A 25,869-nucleotide genomic window follows, 5' to 3' on the forward strand; every position below is an offset into this window, starting at 1 on the left:
GTTTTCAAAAAGTTAAAAAAAAAAATTCTTGTTTCTCCGAAGAATTTGATTTTAAAGAGAAGAAAACACTTTGTGACATTTTCCCCCGGTTCGATACCCGGTACTAACCTTTTTCTATACCTACTCGATACTTGGTTTTATAGTAAAATAAAAAGGCAAAACCCAGATGTCACATGCAATACCCTACAAACCCCCGGTTTCTCAGTTGAAGATATGTTGAAAGTTTAGAGCCCCCGGGAATTTTTCCCCGCATATCCATATAGATAAGATGCCCAAATTTTAAATTTTCACTTGGGGAGAACGTTATTGGGAAAAAAAATTTCCTTTTTGGGAATTTAAAAATAACCTTTTTGGATTTTCCCTCATTTATTTGGGTTTTAATGTGAACGGATACCTAATTTGCACGGGAGATGTTGGGGATGACCGCTACGTGTCCAACACACAAGGATGGCATGGTACAATTTATTTGAATACGGCTTGTTTTTTTTACAGGATATGCCCAGAGGGAAGTCCCTTGGGGAGTATGGGAGGAGGAGGAGATGGTAATGAGATGGGGAGAGAGCGAAAGGGATATGAGTTATGATCGAATAGAAATGGAGGGGGATGATAACCCGAGAGCCCTAGTTTGGGAGTGGCCTCATGTTGTAAATGCATTCACCAAAAAACGTAATTTTGGAATTTTAAAAAGTTTCCCCACATACTTGGGTTTTTACATGGTTTTAGGGGGTTTTTTGTATGAATTTGAGATATTTGTCTATTATTAGGCGGTTTATATCTACTTTTTATTAGTTAGTATGTTGACCATTTTGTTAAGAATTTTAGAAAAAGGCAAAAATATGTGGATGTGCAGCAGCCTTGGTTTGAGACAATATTTACGGGAGATTTTAAATCCCAAACGCCCCTAATGCCCCCAATCTCTTGTCTTCGAAAGACTTGGTGGGGTCTCGCACGCCCCAATCGGAGTTCGGAGAAAAAGGGCCCTTATCGAACACCCGGGGGGTCCGAAAATCTACCCGGCCGGGGGAATTATTACCTTTAACCCACCGGGTTTTGGGTTAGGCAGATTCGAGAGTCCAAAAATTCCACCCCGGCCGGGGGAATTTTGGATTAACCCCGGCCTCCCTCAAGACGTTTTCAAAGCGAAAGCTTTTTTAAGAGGGGGTGGGGAAGAAAAGGCAATTCTATATTCCCGACAAGCGACAAAACACATCTCTCTCGGGAAAAACCTTGGAAGAAGATTGAAGATTCAAGCTTCAATTCTTCCACCAATTGCAACGGGTCATGATTTCCATTGTTTTGCTTAGTTTCTTTTTTTTTTTCTACCATGAACATGAGTACTAAACATCTTTTATGTAGAATTCTTGGTGAAGATGCATTGATTTATAGTTTTTAAACCAATTGACTTCGTTTTTTTTCTTGCTCTTGCAATTGTTTGAATTATTCTTGTGCTTTTTAAGTTGATCACCAAAGTGTGGGGTTTTTTAGACTAATGGGAGATGAAATATTTAACCTTGAAAGAAGAATTATTCACACCTTAATTCAATAAAAGGGAGAGTTGAGGTTTTTAGTGGGATCTTTAATCTAAACGAACTATTAGGGGTTAGGTCTAAGAATTAGAAGGGGGCTTCAATTATTTCACCTAATCTACGATTTCTCACCTCGGAGAGGGGTTTAATCTATATTTGTGATTGATTCAACAATTCGGAGACTTTAAATGGTAAATCGATTTCAATGTTAGGTATGAGTTGTGCATCGGATCCTTGAATCGATATTTCTTCATCTTTATCTCGCAACTTGTTTCTTTGTTCTCTTGTTTAAGTGTTTTATTTTAATCTCTGTTTTATATGTTTTTAGTAGTTGTTAGTTTAAACCAAACTTCTCGATCGTCTGATAGTAGTTGAAATTGGTTCGTGGTACTTAGGTTTACACTTAATTGTCTCTGTGGGATACATATACTCTTGCTTGTCGCTTGCTACGATAGCCCCGTACACTCATGGTATTATTTGGGTAAAATAAAGTTGAGTCACTCCCTGTCAATAAGAATATGCTCTTATTCCATCCCACAAGAATATGAACCTTCTAATTTTGAAACTATTTTCTCTTTATGAGGCGGAACTCATTCTCCACTAACAGATTTTATTTACTTTTCTTCTTTACCTCTCTATTATCGTAATACACCCCTTCTTAACTTTACTTCCAAAGACATGATCTTATATTTAATTCTCTTTGAAAACATGGCCTGCAAATTATTTGGAAAATATTCTTATCTTGGGAGAAAGAGGAACCGAGAGTCCCCCAAAATGAGAAAATAGAAGGCTCTTTATTTTGCTAAATTTATTTCTAGAATTCTTTAGCAACATTTTTTTATTCTTTTCATATATGAATTCCTTTCAAGGTAAGAGTGGACAAATGTGATTATCTAGTTTAGTACATTTATTTAATCATTCTCTTGATTATTCTACATAGACAAAGCATTGAAAATCAATTCTCCAGTTTTATTTAGATCTCACGCCCACTATCAAAATTGAAAAATAAATATTTAAGTACTTCCAATAGAAATAAATAAACATGTCACATTAATATCTATATTACCATTTAGTGCATAGAGGTAGTAATTGTTTTTAATATTATTATTAGAAAAACATTTTTCACCTAGGGTCATTTTTGGAATGTTACAATTCAACCCCCCCTAGGAGAATTTTGTCCTCGAATTTTATCGATTCAATTAGCCTAAAGGCATCTTATTTTCATATGACATTCTATTAATTCCACATATATTTGTGTGGTGTATCTTCATTTTGACAAATGTCCCCTAAATCGTCCCAGAATAGGAGATGCCACAATTTCAATACCATAAAGTTTCACGAGTTAAAATTCATTCTCACATGCAATCGAAACCATATGCTATTAAAATCAATATTATCAAAATCATATGATGTCAAAATCAATATTTAAATTGGTTAAAAACCATTCGTCAATCACTAAGTATAATTTTAATATTTTAATTCGATCCATAACAATCCTAAAAACTCATATTTCAATTTTATGTCACTGCACATAGCATTAACTATTTTCGAGTAATATTGACAAATATTCTATAGTAGCATCAATAGTTATTTCTAGTATCAACAACTTAGCATAAAATTTAACATCGATAACCACAATATAATCAACAATTTTTATCCCCTTTAACAATTATAACTCTATATATGGTCTCAACAAATAACTATATCCATCAACAACAATCCATACGATGGTGCCACTAACCCACACAGGGTTACCGATAACCCATATTAATGTCACCAACCCATATAGGGTGAATAATCATCTCATAGGAATAACCCATATTAATGTCACCAACCCATATAGGGTGAATAATCATCTCATAGGAATTATTAATCAAAGTACCTATTGCAAAAGCATATATGTCAAATCACTAATCACACAATTCACCTTTCACATAGGATTCCATAATTTAATATTTCAACCTGGGATCAAATTACCTTCACCTGCACATATAATCATACAATATCACACCAACTCATGTAACATATATCTTTCTCAACCTAGATCTCATAATTTCACGTGCACACATATTATATATCAACCAAATTACACAATAAAAGGGCAATCTCCAACCATTACATTATACTCAAACTCATTTTAGTATAAATGTCACACTAAATATTGATTTTGCTCCAACCATTTACACTAAACTCAAACCCAAAAGAATATTCTTCACCCACTAACTTTTTATACTTTTCAATCATACCTATATATTTTATCTAAATTACACACTAACCCCATGACACTTTGTCAATATCTTAAATTAAATTAAATTAAATTAAATGATATAGTATAAGTTTTATTAATTAATATAACTAAATATGAATTCTATTATTTATTAAATAATAAATTAGAAAATTAGAAAATTTAAATACAATAAAAATACTATAAAAAAATATTACAATATACACATAAAATAACTAAAACTCAAAATTAAAATTCAGAAAAATACCATAAGTACATAAAACATACTACGACGTACACATAAAATAACTAAAACTCAATGTTCGAATTTCACATATTGTTCCCACATAAAATTATGTTTCCCTATTTTAGACTTTCCATATTATGTACACATATTAATTACTAGGGGTGTGATCAATTGCTAACTTTCTTAAGTTGAACTGTTAACCATCAATGCTTTTAAAAAATGTGAACACGATGACATTAAAATGTCAAAAATAATTTTTTGAACTTCAATATAATGTTGATATTATGGGTTGACATTTTGATGCCCCCCGTTGACATATTTAATACTTTTAGAAGAGCAGAACAAAAATGTTACAACTAACCCCCTTTTAATTACTAATGTTTCTATTTTTGTTATATTTGATTGCATAAAGTAACGGAAATTTTTGAATAAATTTGAATAAAGTAACTTTTTTTTGTTTTTTATATTGGAAAGTTTTTGTTAACCCTAATAAAAAATTTTTTCCAATTATTTGAATAATATAATCAAATATGGGTCACCCATTTTAACTATCAAATATTAATAAGATTAAATTAGGTTATTATCACATCATCTTCCGTCGCGGCTTTTTTTGTAAGTTTATCATTTTTCCAAATTTTAATTTCTTTTCCCTTTCCCTTCTTCTATTTTGATAAATATGAATTGATTTAGACTTGAATGCAATAACTCAAAATATAAAAAGTTTTTTTTGGTATATTTTTGAGCAAATCTAAAGAAGTATTTTTTTCTTCAAAAACCTATAATGGGGATTGGTTTTTGGGCGTTGGGAGGTAATATTTACGCATTTTAGGTTTTGCAAAAGGGGGATGGTCAACTACCAAAACACATCTTGCTACCAACATAACACATAGTAGTCAATCCACATGATATTTATTAGGTGCAATTTCAACAAATACATGGGTATTACCCGAGAGGATGCCACGACCACCCCTTTTAATCAAAAAAATTATTAAACCCAAAAAAAATCTTCCCACACCCGAGATAATCGATTAAGTGCCCTAGAACAAAAATCACCCTTACGAAGAGGAAATCATACGACGCTCCGTAAGAATTTTGACGATGCTCTAGAGCAAAACGACGACCCCAAGAGAAAATATTATTCTCCTTACTAAACCCTATATAAAATGCATTCCTTCCACCCAATGTACATCACAAAATTTTTTTTATCCCATCACACCATATAGATCACATAAAATTTTACTTCTCAACCATGTTATGATTTTCCATCCATCACACCATGTATCACATTGTAATTTTCATCCATCACATCATTATTATTTAGCATTTCCTCCCATCACACATACATAACATATCACTTTTCCCGACATACCCAAAAATATCACTTTTCCCCCGCGACAAGCGTTTTTAATTTTTTCCCTCACACCCTTTTAGTCATAATATTTCCTTCCATCATACCATATAATATAACAACTATACCCAATATATCAACTAAGCACAGGGACAAAACATAAACGATTACATTCATTTGTTATCCACAATCATCATATTCATACGATTATACTACTGGTTTACCGTGATCCCACAATTTAAACCATAAATTGTCTTGCATATAAAATCAAAATCTATTTTACATATATCAACCAAAACAAATTGTGCTTCAACTTAGAAAGTTATATCGATTACCCTATTTCATATTTAACAAATAATGCTCATACCAAATCATATTATTAGCACTAAGTACATCAATAAGCATATAAACATTATAATTAACTTAAATAAGAAAATTAAATATCAACGCAGAGTGTCCTACTCCAGATCACAACATATCCACTTTCATATTATTGTCAACTAGAATTAAATTCAAGCAATTATCGCCCATTAATTTCACTCAAATCATAAAATACCATATGCGTATAATTTATTAAGCATATTTTTAACACATAATCAAATATATCACACATAAGAGAACATAACATCATAAAAATCACACATTATTTTGGATAACGGAACAAGTTTTTTAAGTGATTAGTATATGCTACCGAAATTTGATTTATATGGAGTCACTGAATCTGCACAATCACTATATCGTCACATATAAAAAGATATGTCTCGTACTTTGAAAACCCTTTTGTCTCCACTATATAAAAAATCACTTTTTACAAAGCTCAACATTTATTCGGTTCCAGATTCACATTCTAAACTAATTATGCAAATAAATTCCATATTTGTATAATCCATAGTTCTCCTTCTATTTATCATAACTTCAATTATCAGCAAAACATGTATTCTAACTCGGTTGCGAGGTTGATCAATTTATAATCAGTTCTAACAAAATTATATTCTGCCTTAGATTCATCAATGTGATCAAAATTTTCATCAAAATAAATGACCAAGTTTTCTATCATTTCTGTATAATGTTAAAGAGTGTGATTACTATATTATATTCTACATCATTCTTATGATCTTATCCCATATTGATTCTTTTGTCAAGAAATATTCTTTAACTCAACCTACAAATTTAATTTCCAACTCATTCTCCACCATTACTCAAAATTTCAAATCATAAACAAGTATACGAAGTAAAATCTTACATTCTAAACTTTAGGCTTTCGTTCAACTCAACGCTTTCTTCTCAAGATGTGATTTCTTCCTTAATTCATGATTAATCTTCTAATACAAACATAATTCCATCAATCGATTAAAAAAACATAAAATCATCATGCTTCTAAAAGAGAAACTCATTCAACCATTTGCCAAAGTTTTTCCAGCCTCATATATATTTTTTATTTCTCCCACATCAAATTAAAAAAAAAAAGACGACCCATTAAGAATCAAGAAAACGAAAAGTTTCGACCTTTGACCCGCTCTCAATCCAAGTTGAAACTCCTATATATTTAACAATTACTATACGCTTAGAAGACATAAATAATACTCGTACTAATTAGAGAAGAAGATTTTTACCTTATTTCACAAGATTAGACGAGTTCGTGTGCATAACTACGACTTTGTTCTTCCCTCGAACCGCTTATACCTTTAGCTCGATACCAAACTTGTAACACCCCTACTTATCTTTACTCCCAAAGACATGATCTTGTATTTAATTCTCTTTGAAAACATGGCCTACAAATTATTTGAAAAATGTTCTTATCTTGGGAGAAAGAAGAACCAAGAGTCCTCCAAAATGAGGAAATAGAAGGATCTTTATTTTGCTAAATTTATTTCTAGAATTCTTTAGCAACATCTTTTTATTCTTTACCTATATGAACTCCTTTCAAGGTAAGAGTGGACAAATGTCATTATCTAGTTTAGTACATTTATTTAACCATTCTCTAGATTATTCTACATAGACAAAGCATTGAAAATTACTTCTCCAGTTTTATTTATATCTCGCGCCCACTATCAAAATGAGAAACAAATATTTAAGTACTTCTATTAAAAATAAATAAACATGTCACATTAATATCTATATTATTCCCCATGTAGCAACACATTCTCAACCTCATTTAGTACATAGTGGTAGTAATTGTTTTTAATATTATTATTAGAAAAACATTTTTCGTCTAGGGTCATTTTTGGGATATTACAATTACTTTATTAATTTTGCATTAAAAGTAATGTCAAATTCAAAGTGCATATTCTTTAGAGTCAATGCAAATAACATTATGAATTTATCGGATAATTAAAAGTGAATCAAACCTAATAAAAATAAAGTAAGATATGTTGATTGATGGATTCGTAGTAAAAATGAATTCAATTAGAAAATGATAGAAGGGATTAGTTAGATCTTCCATACCCTATTTAATCATTACAAGTCATAAAAGATTTACAAAGAAAAATTAAGCCAAGTGCAAGTGAATGGGGTAGACCTGGGACAATAAACGTGCAATCCTTAGAGCTGATAGGAGTAGACCCTGGGGACAATATGGTTAGGAACGTAGTATGGCCAGCATTTCCTAGGTTGAAGGTGCTCGAGGTATATGACATTAACGACAATTGATTGGAGTGGTCTAAATACCAAGAGCAGTTCAATGGAATCGTAACTCTACACCCCGTATGATGTTCGAGATGAAGTTTGATGTTCCAAATATCTTCAATTTAACCGTCTATCAACCCACATAACACACTTTGATCACTTCGAGACAGGATCGGTAGCAAGGTGGGACTGCACCCTAGATGTCACATGCAATGAGCCTACAAACGCCTGTTCTTCCATAAGCATATGTTGAAGAAGTTTAGAGCGCCGTGAATGTTTTCCCCGCATATCCATATAGCGTATGAAGATGAACCGCCCTTTCAACTTTCACTCTCAAGACAAACCGATTTATTTGGGCTAAAAACTTCTATCCAGAGAGAATCCACTAGACACCGGGTCTAGGGAAATCGTAGAATCTGGGTAACTGTCGTTGGGCACACAATCACTTCATTCGCCCTTCAAACCCTCAACCCGCTATAGCTAAAAAGATTAGTACAGGGAAGCAGGATCGAATCCACAGATACAAATGTGTAAGAAAACATGTTCAAAGACCCGGAAGCTATTTTTAGGTCGCCACGCATATTTTGGGGCCGAGCTTTAATTCCTAGACTGGGTAAATGAAATATTCTACTCTAACAACTAGATCTAGCAGGACATGCATAATGACTAAAAGTAATTGAAAAGACTACTTGACTAGGTAAACGACTTCCGAGCTAGCCTAGATGATGAAAAGCGAAACGTGGGGACCATTTCCCAAAACGGCATAGTATCGAAAAAACTGCAAATTAACTAACCTAGGACTAACTAACAACGACATCATCTTCTCTAATTTTTATCACGAAACAACCGATGAAAAAAAAAGCAAAAGATCGAAACGAGTGACTAAATTAAACCGATGGACACCAAGAACGACTAAAACTAACACACATCCATGACTACTAGACAAGGCAAGTAAATAGAATTCAAAACATCATAACCATGCAAACACAACAGATCTATATGTCAAATGCTTCATCCACTCCGGATCCAAGCCATCCACAACAATAAAACACCATTTCCATCTCCGATCTTCACAGATTCAACTAGATTCAACCGATCAACACAATCTCCAAGCAATTCAAACTCCAAACTCAAATCAACCAACAATATTCACCAAAGCAAACAAATAAAAGGACAATATCATAACCAAAACCAAAATAGAAATATCCAACAAAATGCGAAGTGTCAGCGAAGTAATAACAAAGCATAACGAGCTTGAACAAAAAACTCGGAAATACGGAATGTAAAGCAAAGCGATAAGGATTGTATCTTCGCCTCCGTAGAGCGATGTTACACCACAACTAGATCCGAAAGTGCACTCCCCAGAATGATTCCCTTAAGTGTGTGTAGAGAAAAGTGGAAAAACTAAGCTAAGAGCCGAAATGAAAAGAGAGATATCTTCATGTTGATCGTCGCTCTTATTTATAGTGGACGAGCTTCTAGCTTCTGTGATTCCCATTTTGCCCTTCAATCGATGCTCCTCGTCTAATAACTCCTCATTCTTCCGCTCACTCTTCGCCAACTTCTTCTTCCAAGCTATCTTTGTCTTCTTCCGGTCGGCGATTTCTCTACCACACTGGCTTATAAAACTTTGTTAGACCCGAAAAATCACCAAATTTATCCCTATAACCAATGCATGAAATTAGCCTTATCGAGGGTCATTGAGGCGAAGTTTGATATTCCGAATATTCGTCACTTTAACTGTCTATCAACCCACATATCATACTTTGATCACTTCGAGACAGGATCTAGGCATACGCACCCTAGATGTCACATGCAATGAGCCTACAAACGTCTGGTTCTTCCAGTTGAAGCATATGTTGGAGAAGTTTAGAATGCTCGAGAATGTTTTCTGTATATCCATATAGCGTATGAAGATGAACCTCCAACTTTCAACTTTCACTCACGGAGAACCGATTTATTTGGGCTCAAAGAACTTGACATTTTGGGATTTAAAGAAGAACCTTTTTGGAGTTTCCTCATGCACTGGGTGGTACTTATCTACACGTGGAGAGGTCAGGGATGATCTACTACGTGTCCTAAAACACAAGGATGGCATAGTAAAATTTATTTGAATATGGCTTGTTTTTTATCATGAGTTCTTGTTTTTTAGTCACGCACTTGGCTTGTTTTTTTGCGGATATGTGAGTCCTAGCTTGGGAGTATGGAAGATGGAGGGGATGATGACCTATAATGATGATGGGAGAGGGTATACGGATATGAGTTATAATCTGGAATAGAAATGGAGGAGGATGATGACTCGACGAGAGTCCTAGCTTGGGAGTGGCCTCATGTTGTAAATGTTCTTCAACTGAAAAACGTAATTTTGGAGGTTTGAAAACTACTCCCGTCAATAAGAATATGCTTTTAAAACTTTTTTCTCTTTATGAAGCCGAACTCATTCTCTACTAACAGATCTTTTATTTACTTTTTTTTCTCTTTGCTTATTTGTTACTTTACTAATTTTTAATTAAAATTCAAATCAAATTTAAATTTAAAGTGTATATTCGTAGAGACATAAGGAGTAACTTATCTGATAATTAAAAGTGAATCAAACATAGTTAAACAGATATGTAAAAGTGAATCAAACCTAGTTAAACAGGTATGTTTCGTAGTAAAAATGAATGCAATTAGCAAATGATGGAAGGGGATTAGTTGGACCTTTCATTACCGGGACGCGTTACATTCATAAAAGATTTACACACAAAAAGAAAATGAAAATAAATAAATTGAGAAACGAACGCACCTAACGCCGGTGCCAATTTTCTCCGATTGGTTCTCATTCAATAATTCAATATTCCGCTCATCTAATCCGACGGTCGAAGAGGGAGAGGAAACGCATCGCCGCCCTTCACTTTTAGCCTCTCCGCCCTTCTTCTCCTTCTCCTCTGCGCGGATTGACAATTTTCACCATGAATGAGAAGGCCGGCGTATCCAAGGAGCTTAACGCCAAGCATCGGAAGGTCCGATTTTGTTTCTCGATTTTATATTTTAATGTTTCCTGTTTTCGTTTTGATCTTAAATTTCTGCTAATCTGGATTTGTCCTACTGTTATTTGCAATTTAGCGTTTTTAGGTGATTGAATCGGCGTTTTTACGCTATGATTGATTATATATACGCGTTGCTAAGGAGCTGTCGTTAGTTATTTTGTTTCAGATGTATTTACCCGATTAAATACTGTTTTGTGTTTGATTCGGTTTATTTTTGTAGATGTTAGTTTAGAGATGCATTTCTTTTCATCTTGATCTAGCTTTTATGTGTATTTGGATTGTTTTAGCTTGCGACGTATGCGCTTGAGGCTGGTTGCTGATGACTAAGATTGTGCTTGTCTTCTGCCTTGTTTACCTGAATCATGCGATTCATTGCTTGATAACTAGTTACGTAATCTATATTATTTTAGTTTTGAGCGAACAATATTTGATCAATTTGTAATGGTTTTAAGTCAATTTGGTTGCAGATTCTATTGTTTCTGAAAGTTATTTCCTATGATTCTCCTGTGGGTTGACATCAATTATCTCTGTTCTGTCAGATTTTGGAAGGACTTCTTAAGTTACCCGAAAATAGGGAATGCGCTGATTGCAAAAGCAAGTAAGTGGTTCTCTTATTTTTATGTATTGTTAAACACCAGAGGTTTTTGTGCATAGAAAGAAGATCATATGCATTGTCGTAGTTCTAGTGGTCTGTGGACTGATAAATTTGCACATACCCAAGAATGGAATTAAAGGCTGAATAGAAAACAATTACTGCATTATGCAATTGTGGAATATGCAAGGATTTGGGATTTTTAAATATTTTCTGTTGGCAAAGACCGACTTATTGCTCTAGACTTGTATTTTGTAGTTAGAAGACATGTTAATTGTTTCATATACTATATGATAATGTGGACTTTTATTCTTTGTTTTTATTTCCTTGAATTTTGAAATCATTTTATTATATTTTGCAGGCTCATTAATTTAAATTAGTGTTTTCCTTACAGTTGCATTAATGATTAGCCCTTTACATGCATGTTTCTACACAGCAAAATTTTCTAGGTTTTGGTTACCTAGCAGTCCTGACTTTTCTGGTTGATGTTTTTGGATCTTTTTCTTCAATTTGTAGGTGAGATCTGCTACACTTGACACATGGCTTCCTGAACAGGTTGCATTTATTCACTGTAAGAATTCGATGCATGTACCTCTTTGGTGATTTTTTTTAATTCTGGAAGTAATGTTTAAAATTATTCTTCCATCGTGAATGTAGCTATGGGAAATGAAAAGGCAAACAGCTACTGGGAAGCAGAGCTTCCTCCGAATTATGATAGAGTTGGGATTGAGAATTTCATTCGTGCAAAGTATGGGCTTCTTATTCTGAAGAACTTTCATTATGCACATGCATTACATATGCCAGGCGGGTACCAAAAGCTGATCATGTATTTTCTGTTATAATCTATTAAGGTATGAAGATAAGAGATGGGTATCAAAGGATGGGAATCTGAAGTCACCTCCTAGGAGAACTGAAGAAATAGTTTCTGTCCAGAGGCAACGACCTAGTGATAGAAGTGGGCACGGACATTTCAGCAGTACTGGCAACTCTTCTGAGAGGAAGAATGTTCCAGCACCTAGTACAAGACAAAGCATTCCTGCTGTCAGAATGAGTGTGCCTGTGCCTCCTAAAGCTGCAGAACAAGTATGTCTTCTGGCATACATTTGTTTTATTTTACTCCGTTAATATTTTTTTTTGTGCTTGTGCATAAAGTATACTTCTCCGTCTGCCATTAGGAGTCCCATTTCTTGGCGGCCGGGTTTAAAATGTTAAGAAAAGTGTGTGGGAAAAAGTTAGTGGAATAGGGTCCCACTTGTATATATTAGTTTTAAATGAAATGTGAGTGGAATGAGTTAGTGGGACCCTATTACCATTTATGGTAAAAGTGAACCGGGACTCCTATTTGCGGACGAACTAAAATGGAAAAATGGGACTCCTATTCGCGGGCGGAGGGAGTATCTTTTATTTACACCCTTTAATATGTATGATATCATGATAAGGGTCCTTATTTGCCTTTCTGACAATAGGTAGCTCCAGTTCCAGCTACAGTTACCGTGCAAGTGGTTCAGAAAGTAGAGACGGCTCCACCTGCTGAACCATCAAAGCTGGTAGAAGAGAAGATCTCTTCTCCCAAAATTGATTATGCAACTGATCTTTTCGACATGCTTTCTATGGATGGTTCTGGTGAAAATACTACTGGAGCTTCAGGGGATGATGATATGTGGGCAGGATTTCAATGTATGTCAACTATCTTGCATGTTTTGCTGTTGGATTACAGATATGTTTTGCTTCTTTCCTATCTTTTGTGGGTTAGAGGGGGAGGGGTGGCTTCAAACCTTGAAGAAATATATAGTATCTTTGGATTTTGCAATTTTGTGGATGTTCATGTTTTCTTTGGAACTGCAGCTGCTGATGTGTCATCTTCAACAGAAAAGACCATTCCAGCAAAACTTGATGAAAGCAAATCACAGGCGGCTTCTAAAATGGAAGACCTTTTCAAGGATTCACCATCAATTGCACCTAGTTCAACGCCAGTGAATTCCCAAAAAACTGTTAAACATGATATTATGTCTCTTTTTGAGAAGGTATGTCTTGTTCCTGACTCTTGAGATGTATATAACTCTCCCCCTTCTTCCAGTCACACTCCCAAAAATAGGAAATAAATAAAATAATTTCATACCAGATTCAAAAATATAAGAATTACTAGAATTTTATGAGGATCTAAGAGACAACTAGACTTTCATATTGCTATTATTGTTGTCCATTATATGACCTTTTTGGTTTGTCATGTTGCAGACCAATATTGTTTCTCCATTCACTGCTCACCAACAACAACTTGCTATGCTAGCTCAACAACAGTCGCTGTTAATTGCTGCTGCATCTAATGCTTCTGGGGCAATGCCAAAAGCTTCTAACAACAAGGAAATAGGGCTTAATAGCACCAATTTGCCCAACCAAAGTTGGCCAAATGTTGGTTACCAGTTCCCTGGAATGATTATGACAGAAGCTCAGAAAGCTGAAGTAGTGAAGTATATGCAGGTAGAAAATAAGTGATTTGTGGTGATGTATCTTTGTAAGCTGTATACATGGGTGTATGGTTTACCTACATTCTTATTTTTATGTTCTTATGACAGATGGGAAACATACCCCCCAAACCCAAATTTGGGAAAATTTTTTTTCCTCTCCCAACGTCTAGGTATGCTAAACTTCTTGAAATATTCAGTCGACTTATTTTTGGGGGAACTTGGTTTGGATGAGTTAACTTACTACCCCTTGTTCCGCTAAGATGACACGTTTTTTTTTTTAGTCTGCCCCGACACTTTTCTTTTTTGGAAAGTTTTTTTTCAATTAATACACCTCTTTTTTCCCCCCAAAAAATATTATCTTTTTTCTCTCTCCTTCAATATTAACCCCAAAATTTCTCTCTCAATTAAACTTAAAAACCCAATAACTCTTAGAATCTTTTACCACAAAGCAATGTTCATCTTGGGTGGGATAGGGGGGTACTTAATTATGCTGGAAGATCCATTTTGGGGAATATGTATCTTCATGTATTCTACGTATATTAAGATGACTAGTACGATTAATTTTACTTCTTTTGATGAAATTCAACTATTATCTTATACTTTCTAAATAAGTGTGTTTTGGGGAAGAAAGCAAAGGAGTTCTAGTGCTTTAATTTGTTTTCAGGGTTTTTTGTGTAATTTTGTCACTATTGGAGAATGATATAGCCATATGCAATGTGTTTTCCCAAAAAGATCCACTGTTCTCTTACTCTATGGGGGAGATATAATGAAACTATAATATATACCATTTGGATATAAAAAAAATTCCGTTGTCTGCAATGATGTACTCCCCCCCGTCCCAAAATATTAACTCTATCCATTTTTGGGGGGTTTTAACATATTTGAGCCATTTTTATTTATGGTAAAAATTTTTTTTCTCCAAATCCATTTCACCACTAAACAACACCTTCTAAATTCCGTGCCCAAAAGAAGTGGGTCTAATATCTTGGGATGGAGGGAAATTGATTAGCTTAATAAATTCTCTAAGTTGAAAATTAAAGTATAAATGATAAGTCAGACATTTATACACATCATTTGGCAGACCAAATGCAAATTTTATTGTTCTAGAGACATGAAATTTCTTCTCTATTTTGTTTCAACACATGTTCCTTCTGTGCCATGGAAATAGAAACATGTTACTTTTGTATTTATGGCTGTTTTTAGTGTTCTATTAAAATGGCAATTAATCATCCATTAACTCCATTCTTGTGTTGCAGCTCATATGCAATGGGGAAAAAATATATCTATAATGGCAGTATGCCCGTTTTGCCCAAAAAATTACCTCACTTTCTTCAGTTCTTCACAATCAGGAAAAATCGATTTTTTTCCCCTTTGACGCAAGGGGTTTTTCACAAAAAATTGAACATGACGGGTTTTTTGGGCCTTCCATACCAAAACTACACAAGTAATTCAAAAAAATTTTAGCTATTTGAGTTTTTTTCTTTTCTCCTGTATTTGGGGGTTGTAAACTATTGTAGGGGAACGACTTGAGCTTGAAGGTGCATTCTACGTTGTTCTTTATATGCTTTTGCCATAGATGGGATGACTCCTCTGATTTATCTGAGATTATATGGGTTTTTTGGTGTAAAGAACTATGAACCTTGTTTTCTCTTATAGTTAACAAATAGTTGGTAGGATGTTCAAGTTACCTTGAATGCAAAATTTCGAATATATAATTCGTATTCTTGCATGACAAATAGAAACCTTTTTCCTTTTTTTTGTATTTTCGTCATGTTTCATCAGTCTATAATACATCACAAAAAAGACAGACATATATGATAGATACAAATCTGAATAATCAAATAACTCAATCATACTTTATCATACCAAATGCCTCATAAAGGATTTGATAGTACTTTATGATCTCAAACTCTAGTATATACACCCTCCAATATTTTTTGGTATGCACAATTAAACATTCATATTCCATTTCTGGACACTATCCCACCACAATCTTTCCTTTTTTCCCTTACTGTCTACTCATCATCACACTCCCTCTACCATCAAAAGTGCATGAATCTTTATTTAGCACAAAGGTAGTGCAATTTAAATTACAGTTTAAACTTTCATTTATAGTTTGAATATCCCTGAATTTTACAAATACTTTCTATTATGCTCGCATAACTAGTCCAGGATCACATGCATTATATTGAAATTTTTTTGATGCATTTATTAATAAAAATCGCTTATCAACATATCCTAAAAGCAAATAAAAAATTATCAAAGTTCATCCCCGAACGTCGTCGAACATATGCGATTAAATTTCGTTAAATCCTCTTATAAAATTGCCTTTAATTTGATATATTTTTTGTGAAAAATAATTTGAATCAAGAAAATTACATAAATTTAAAAATATTTAAAATGATTTAGAAGAAAAAGAAAGTAATTAGCTTTAACTACCATATATAAAAATTGCCTTTTAAGTTTATTTATTAATTACTCCCTTTTTGCAAATAGGAGGTCTTTTCTATTTTAGTTCGTGCGAATGGGAGTCGGGATTCTAATTATTTATAAATGGTAAAAAAGGTTTCCCATTTCACTCACAAATCATTTAAACTAATATATACAAGTGAGACTCATATTATTACTTTCTTCACCCTTTTTTAAATACTTAAACCGTGGGGGAAGAAATAAACCCTATTTAGGACATGGAGAGTATTTAAATTTAAAATATAACCCATTTGACATTATTTTAACACAATTTTCTGATCGAAAGATTTGGGATTAATTAATTAGCAATTAATCATGACCCATTAAAATTGACCCACAAAAATTTGAGGTCATAAACTGCTATTAACACCAAACGAGCATAAGCACTAAATCCTTTGCTATTTTATAAAGCGAATTTTGAGATTCAGCAATGTAAACGCATTGGAAATCTCGAATAAGAGAAGATTAACACAATTTAACCATCAAAATACACTATTTTTTGGATATTTTCACGTTTCTTACCAGACATAAAATGGCCCCAGCTTTCCAGTATGTACCTACCATTCTTAGTTCCATATAATTATCGCACTTTTGTACATTCACAACTAGGGGGGTTTACCAGCTCACCGCATACGGCCTCCAAGTCCAAGAAAACCGAGATGCTTCATTTAGTACAACGAACCACCAATGCTGGATAAGAGCAGGTGAATCCAGAATGATTTTCTGGCTTCTGCTTATTGTTTGTTTGACACAGACACTCACATCACCATTGTAACCGGAAAGCCTATCTAACAGTGTGTACAACCCGCCACCGAGGAGGAGGGCACCACTGGAACATATTTAATTCCCATATTAGAACAGGAAAAATTAACAGCCAAGGGCAGTTAAGAGTTCCTTTTCAGCTGTAATATAATAATACCCATAGGATTGATCCATGCTGAGAACTTGCGGAATGAAAGCAGGCTCTGCAGGTAGACATGAATTAGCATTGGCTGACAACGTAAATAGTTACAGTACGAGACTATTTAGAGGACCAAACACTAGCAACTGCATATTGTGGACATTTCTCATTCTGTTACACCTTTTTCGGGGGAAAATTGCTAATACAAAATATTTTTATCACAAGGAAAAGCAGTCGTGATCCCAAAAAAGGCACCTGTGGTGATTTTAGATACTGTAAGCACCAGAGAATTAGTGAGGCCAGAATCCAAATCAGTACCTGCAATACTCCAGCAAAAGAAGCAGCAAGAAGAAGAGGACAACATAGCCAGTTGTGTATGTCAGTAGTAGACTACCTCCAACCACTGGATCCTGCAATTCAAAATGATCTTGATCATTTTCTTCATTATTAATTTGCAAATCCATTTGAGGCTAAGACGATCTCAACCATTTAGACTCTCAAACCTATTTTAGTGTAAATGTCACATCAAATAGTGATTTTACTCCAACCATTTACACTAAACTCAAAACTTAAAAGAATATTTTCTATACACCACCTTTTTTATTCACAAAATTTGAAAAAGTGACTTGGGTTTGTTTTAGAAAAACCAAAAGATAGGTATATTTTGCTCAAAAACATAAAATGGGATTGTTTTGGAGTACCGTTGAGCTAATTGCCTACTCCATTTTGTGTTTTAGTTTTGAAGAATATATCCAGTGATCAACTTGTTTGGCGGTGTAAACCGTAGCCCTCCTCCACCCAAGACGGTTTTTTCTTTCCCGATTTTAATCCAAATTGAGTCGCATCAATTCTTATTTATTCAAATAACTCCAAATCCTGCTTACTATATTTAACTACAAGAAAGAAGGAAAGAATAATATATAGCCGAAAATCTTGCCATCAATTTCCCCCATTCATTTCATCCATCCCTTGATTGATATCACCATCCACACATGGAAGACAGTAGGCTTAGCAAGCAAAACAATTTAAAAAGAACAACTATTGACTGTAAGAGAGGAGATAAGAAACTCCTGGTCGAGGCGACATACCCAAGCAGCGTAGCAAGCACTGGAGTACTGCAGGGTGATGCAGCTAATGAAATGTAAGTCCAGCCAAGTACGCCTGGACACCTATTAGTATATACACAACTGTTTAATGCTTTTAGTTTTAGGCTTGGGGTGCATAAATGGGCCAGCCAGCCAATTACATATCTTGTGAATAAATTGGTTATAGGAATAGAGTTTAAACTTGAAGGAAAACCAGCAGCAGCTGCACGAGGATCGAAGTTGTTGAAAAAGGAAGGAAGCTGTAACTCAAATATCTGCACCACCCACCAACTATTAACATGATATGTACAAGAAATAGTAGGCTAGAACTCAAAGTAAGCACTGCTGACACCCAGTCAGTAGGTGGGGTTATCATCACGCTGAGTATATGATAGTTTCAGAGTTAGTCCAAGAAACTGTAAACCATTAAAAACATTACTATGAACCACAGATATTCAGTTGAAGACTTTAAGGTATATTCAGCTATCGGGGTGTTTGGTCAGTTAAAATCTAAAATATAACTCACCTTAAGTGAGAATGACAAAGATATTAACTACTAAATAGTTCTGGTGTTGTACAATGTTAGACAATAATCCCTGGCCCTAAAGCAACTCAACTCAACTGAAGCAAATAACATCAAGAGAAAAAGGATGAGATCAGAAAAGGAAATGAAATTAACAAAAAGCCAACTTCTGTAGCAGCCTAATAACCATTGGGGTCCCCCCCCCCCCAAACCCCCGCGCCCTCTCTAACCCCCACTAGTGTCTATCAGCATCTAATTGTGCAGGTGATTTCATGTCTACCTATATTTTTTTATGGTCACGGATATCTTTAGAGCATCAGAATCTGCATGTAAGTCTGCACACTCTAAGATTAAGTAAAATCTCAAATTTGTTGGTAAATTGACCGCTATATAAAAGGTAACAAACAACAGAAGATTGAAAAAAAGAAGCACCTCCAAGAGATTTAAACCCATGATGATAGCCAAAGAAGAAGCAGCCACAGGCAGACCCTGCCCAATTTGTCCATAGGCCTTTCCTGCAAATGAGGCTGCTACACCCAGTAGGGTAATGTTGTTGCCAATCCCATGGCAAATGGGGAGAATTCCCAATAACCTGTGCAACATAAAATTGAAGAATATGAACAAGTTTGGCACTGCTACTGTAACAGTAGCCACACACTGTCCTGGACATATTTTTGGCCAATTGTTTAAAACCAATATTTTGATGATTGTCCCAAGGTCTAAGCAAATAGTAGTATAAACAAACACTAATGAGAAATTTCCAGAAAGAAAGGAAAAAAAAGGGAAAATTTGTGCCTGTATATGCTCAATAAATCTTTTACCTCTGCTTTACTCTTTCCAGATCCAAATGCCCCTATAACAAACCAACCAAATGAAAAATTTAGACACAAAGAAGGCTATCTTTCCAATATATGAACATCTGAGCAGTTTCTCACCTATATAACCAAGGGTAAGGGGCAACACTCAGTGTGCATGGAGAAAGACTAGTTACAAGTCCAGCACCAAAAATGACTGCCAAACTGCAGAAACATATATGTGAGACTAGACATTATATTATTCATGAAAGAGTTACAAGAAACATATCTCAAAGAAGAATACACTCGAGAGGAGACAAACCTAGTAAACTGAAGGATGCCAACTGGTCCTGCACTGCTGCATTAGCATCTTGACCAGCTGAAAATAGGAGGCCAGAAAGCCAATCCCGGAGGTCCCATCAGCAAGAGTATATAAGGAAGCAGGTATTTCCTGAAAACAATAGGTAACATAACATGCATTAGCAATTAAATTCAAAGTGTATCAAGTAATATTTAGGAGGTAGACTGTAGACATACATCATTGCATAGAAGCTATTACAATAATCCAAAAGTGAAGATGTAATGATAATAGGGCATGTCAGCAGATAAAAGAGAGAAGAGAAGGGAAATGGAAAAAGAAAATCCATTAGGAAATAAATAAACGGAACACGCCATCCTCTATAGCAGCTCATCACACACAAAGACACCCAATTTTGAAAACAAGAATATCTTGTAATGATTCCATAAAATTCCACATATGAATGAGAAATCACTTGATGATTCATATGTAAGAGAGAACATAACAACTCAAAACCAACAATAGGACAAGCATGAGAAGTATTTCTTCCTCCTAAAAGTGTACTTCATATGTACATGAAGAGAATCACAACAGAATCAAGAGGGATAAAATAGGTACACAACATTGAGCAAATAGTAAAAAACGGTAATACAATCCTGATGAGGAGATAAGTGAGTTCTAACCGCAATAGTTTCTAAAGTTCCAGCATTTGCTAATGGCGTCGCAAGGAAAGCCGCAGCTGAAAATTACAAACTAAAACGAGTTAAACATCATAATACACAACCAAAGCAGCAGCAATTACAAACATAACAGCAGATCAATGAAAAAAAGGGAAAAAAAATCAAATTAGATAAAACATACAATACCTGAAAATGTACTTATGAAGGCAGTAGTGAGATCAATAGCGGTAGTCTTGGGCAATGAAATGCTAGTGGTACTAACAATTTGGGCATTATCATGGTGACGCTTCAGGTTTAAGGACTGCTGCTTATCTATAGAAAAAATAGAAATGTTAAGAATTGAGTGTTGGCAGGAAAATAAAGGGCGGTGGAGATGAAATCAACCATAATTGGTGGGTAGACGATCGAAACTGGAAACTGGTATGAAGCAAGAGGAGCTGCAGTTGATGCCGCAGCTGCTTAGTAAACCCAACTTCATTTGCAGTCGTGTCTAATTAAGAGAGAGAGAGAACGTAATGGGTTGATTTCTCGTTGGATATTTATTTGGTAGCTAACACACGACTATAAAGCGGGTTTGGTTAATTTATGACGCAACAATCCGAAAGCGTTGACGTGGCTATTGAATAATCACATTTTCATCAAAATGCGCGGGATCTAGGTCATAGAGCAAGCTCCGTGGACCGCTCATCTCTTGCGTCATACGGCTTCTTCCTAACGTGTACGGCACTCACCGGCGAAACACAAAGCTGTCCGCCTATTTATACAGAGTAAAACCAGTGTCCGCCATTTTTAATCTTCGGATAGAAAGGGCGGTGATAGAGAGAAAGGGAGGGTGAAATCCCACCTAGTTACAGGCTTTTCATTATTTTTTATTAATTTTGTTGGTATTAGTGTCATATATTTTTATTTATAAAATTTAGACAAGGGATATAATTATTGGGATACTTTTATTAAAAAAAAATTCTTTAAATAGAGTTTCCGTATTTACAATTTTCTCAGCTACCATTTGAAAATTTGTTGTAACAGTATTATCTTATTTTGATTCATTATATCTTATTTTATACTTTATACGCTATATATTTGGGAGTAGTTATATTGTTAACTCAATGCTTAATTGTTAACTACAATTCAATAATAACCATTAGATATTCAAATTAAAGGCTAAATCATCAACCACAAAACGCCAATACGATAAAAAAACGCAATAAGGCTATATGATTAATTCCAATAAAAATCAATATTATTAATGTAAGTTAGTTATAACTAACTTTTTAAAAGAAATCTCAAAACTTTAAATTCATATAACATATATCAAATTAAAGATAATTTTATAAGGATTCAACAATATACGCATGCATATGTTCCAACGTCAAAATTTGAAAAAAATCTAGAATTTTCGTTTTTTTGCATACCGGTTAATGTCATGAAAGTAAGATAATATGTCAATATAAAGATATACAATGTCAATCCTAAATTTATGTTGACATTCTCGGCGTTGTGTGATATTTTCAAAACACTATATTGACATTTTCATCCAAAACTCTAATTTAGCGTTTTTTTATCTTTTTCGATTTAATTAATAAAAAAAATTACACGTGGCATGTGGGCCACACGTTTTTTAAAATCATGTGGCCTCAAAATTAGTTGTAGTTAGCAATTAAATGATGAGTTAGCAATTGATCATTCCCCCTATATATTTTAGCCTATTTTGCAATACTTTCACAATATCAATCTCTTTGTATATAAGAAGTAATAATCTCATGTTTTTTTTATTGTCACATTAAAAATAAAATATTTTCTAAAAAAAAAAATAACGTATACTAATTTTTTATTTCTCTTACTTTACTCTCTCTTCATTAACTCACCGCATAAAATTCCGTGTCAAACCAAACGTTTCGTATTTATTAGCAGTATTAGTTGACACCCATAAATTGATAATTATTATACGTTACGGGGACAACTAATACTGCTAGAATTGACTATCCGCTCGAAGATAATAAGAGTGTCAATGTCGCGTTGTCTTATCTTTAAATTTACAGCCTATTCTTTAAATTTCTAGTTCCGCCACGACGGCACTATTTCAATCTTAGATTATCTGGAATTTATTAATATAGCCTTCAATCTTGAAAATATAGAAAAAATCAGAGGATAATTTTAGAATTTCCTACTATAGTAGTATGACTTTAAATAGTAAACCAAACATGTAGTATTAAAGAGTATAGATAACATAGCATCAATTCAAACACCACAAATAGAAATGGAAAACCAAAAAAAGCATTGCTACATAAGGGATGTGTTCATATCTAAATGAAATACTATAAAATACTATTCAAACACGCCCTTAAAGTTAAAGATTAAAACGTTACAACAATAATATAAAACTTAATAAACATTGCACTAAAAGGATTTGTGTTCCATTTTACCAAAAGATAGAGCAAAATAGAATTGATGGGAATCGAAATGGAAGAAATTGAGGAGTGGACAAATGACCTTTTGGAGACCTAATTAGAACCTCCACCAAAAAGATGATGTCAACCCTGGCAACTTTCACCCAAGCAAACATTTATATCGACTCTTTCGCTAGCTACACGACACTAGAGTATACTTTCGCTTCGCCACTAGAAGTATACTCTTTCGAGCTCCGCCTTAGGGTATACTCTCACTCAAGCTCGCCACTAGTTACATGGTGCTAGTTGTGAATTTACCAATGGCTAACCCCGGGCTAACAGCCAAGAACCATAGCCCCGCCATGGATTTTGCCAAACATTCATCTAAGCGAACATGGGGATGGACTCTCTCAATGCGAAGAAAATTTTTTAACCCAATTCTATCTAACAAATGGTACAAAAGACCCTATTTATAGATGTAGAGGAATCGGAGATGAAAGGTCACTCAAACTAGGGTTGGAATATGAAAAGGCACTAAAACCTACGGTTGGAATATCAAAATATTCAAAACCCTCCTTTTGAAGTCTTCTCGAACAAAAATGCCCCAGTTGGGCTTTTTCACGCATCAAAACGCCCACCCGTGCAAACTTTTTGGAGTCTTCGTTATGACTGCGTGACTTTCTAAAACGAGCCATAACTTCCTCATCGGGTTTCGATTGAGCGTAAGGTACTCATCGCGAAGCTCTTTTGACGATAAAGACAATGGTGGTCTTAGAAGATCGTTTGGACTTCAAATTGATAGGCATATTGATGTTTGAAACAGACCACAACTCGATTTGGCTCATGGTATGTCTTCACTTCTCCATCTCTTGGTTTGGCGCTTCCCGGATTCATATCACCAACGGTCCTCAAACCAACCTGAAACGCACTCAGTCGTCGTCGTCCCTTTCTATCTCCGGTCCCGGGAGGCCCAATCGCAATTCAAGATCAACCGGCTCATCCTCGGAATCGAAAAGGAACATAGAGAGAACGATTAATTTGGTGACATATCTAATTAGAAGGTTTTCTATTATGGAGTAATATCTAAGGGTTTTTATTTTGGTTTCGAGACTTTTGGACCATGTTGTAAAACATAGCAAACTTATCAAATACATCATTTTGTTTTTCAAAAATACAGTCATGTCATATGTATACAATCATTCACAAAAAGAAAAAAATACCGAAATCTGTCCCCTAAAGCGGTGATAAACTCCACACATCGGAGTATACTAAGAAAAAATAAATCTATTTTAATTGTTATTTGGTTTGGAAGACTCTCTATAATTGTTAGCTAAAATGTAATACTCACAATGCAAACTTGAGGATTTAACTAAATGAGGAAAAATAAGTCTCAAATAACTTGAAGAAGGATGCCCTAGACATCGATGTCATAGCCAAGTAGTCCGATGACTCCGATTAGTAGTTCCATGAGTTAGCTTCACTGATCCTTGTTGAGTCTGATCCTTGTTGAGAAATCTCATCGTAGTAAAATCCATGTTTCTCGTTGTTATGCCCAATAATCTCTCATGAATAGATATCATGTAATAGAAAAATAATAAGGATACATTAGAATAGTACGGTTCAGTTCCTTTTAGAGGTGCTCGGGGTTTAGAAACGGCGGTTGCGGTTCGGAACCGCCGGTTTCCGGTTTTGAAAATTGTTGAACCGAAACCAAACCGCGAGGCGTCTAAGATACTCACGTGAAGCTCTCTTGAAGACAAAGACATTGGTGGCCTTCCCAAAGCGTTTGGTTATCATCTCGATAGGCGAACCGATTGAAACCGATGCTATTGTAAACTTTGCTACGACTTTCATGGTCGTATCATTATGTGACTCACGAAGATAAATTCTCCACTAGTTAGAACATGAGTTTTACAAGGAGCATGAGATTCAAGAATATCCAAGGCATTAAATGTCATCGTATTGCATTACATTCAAAAGTCTAGATGGGCATTAAGTGGCGGAACCGAAATTAAATAAGCGGGCTGAAATTTTTGAAATAATAATATATTAAAATCTTTAACTTAACATGAGTGGAATATGGGTCCTACTTATATATATTAGTAGTTTTAAATGAAATGTGAGTGGATTGAGTTAGTAGAATGTATGCCTCTTTTTCATTTATAGTAATTATGAACGAGTCCTATTCGCAGGACGAATCAAAATGGAAAAAGCGAGACTCCCTATTTGCGGAGGAGATCTTTTTCGACAAATCGCTATGTCCTGAAATCGCCTAAGAATAGTCACATCCCGATTTTTTGAAAAATTATTTCTCATTGTATACAACTAATATATTATTAGTTCATTCATCTCCCATTCTATTTTAGAAATATATCTTAAATAAGTTTCACATACTAATAAATTTATAAACAACTATTTGCATAACACTTGCAAATAATTTTATACTACTAATTCTAATTCTACCAAACCACCAAGTGATCTATTTTATAAATATATCTTAAACAAGTCACATACTAATAAATTTATTACTACTACTTGCATAACACTTGCAATTAATTTTATACCACTAATTCTAATTATACCAAACCACCAAGTGATCTGAATCCAAGTACCAAGTAAATTAGGAGGTGCAGGGGCAAACAAAATTTATAAAAAAACATGAGAAGTATTGCACAC

The 25,869-nt window shown here is 34.5% G+C and overlaps 1 protein-coding gene and 1 pseudogene across 1 annotated transcript; one reads left to right on the forward strand and one right to left on the reverse strand.

Annotated features, from left to right (window-relative positions):
* The first annotated feature begins 12,009 nt into the window (after positions 1-12,009).
* LOC125200211 (ADP-ribosylation factor GTPase-activating protein AGD5-like) lies at positions 12,010-14,287 on the forward strand. Its single transcript, XM_048097929.1, has 8 exons — positions 12,010-12,015; positions 12,108-12,162; positions 12,249-12,339; positions 12,443-12,674; positions 13,058-13,268; positions 13,437-13,615; positions 13,827-14,069; positions 14,165-14,287. The coding sequence occupies exons 1-8, from the start codon at positions 12,010-12,012 to the stop codon at positions 14,285-14,287; spliced, it is 1,140 nt and encodes a 379-aa protein (XP_047953886.1).
* Positions 14,288-17,283: 2,996 nt separating this feature from the next.
* LOC125200217 lies at positions 17,284-21,624 on the reverse strand (annotated as a pseudogene).
* Between the last annotated feature and the right edge of the window lie 4,245 nt (positions 21,625-25,869).

This window comes from Salvia hispanica, unplaced genomic scaffold (genome assembly GCF_023119035.1).
Source record: "Salvia hispanica cultivar TCC Black 2014 unplaced genomic scaffold, UniMelb_Shisp_WGS_1.0 HiC_scaffold_845, whole genome shotgun sequence".
Lineage (NCBI taxonomy): Eukaryota > Viridiplantae > Streptophyta > Magnoliopsida > Lamiales > Lamiaceae > Salvia > Salvia hispanica.

Excerpts from the sequence above, each read along its gene's own strand:
- LOC125200211 (XM_048097929.1), top strand. Across the intron at positions 12,163-12,248 it reads ACAGGTTGCATTTATTCACT|CTATGGGAAATGAAAAGGCA; the intron begins GTAAGAATTCGA and ends TCGTGAATGTAG. Across the intron at positions 12,340-12,442 it reads GAGAATTTCATTCGTGCAAA|GTATGAAGATAAGAGATGGG; the intron begins GTATGGGCTTCT and ends TAATCTATTAAG.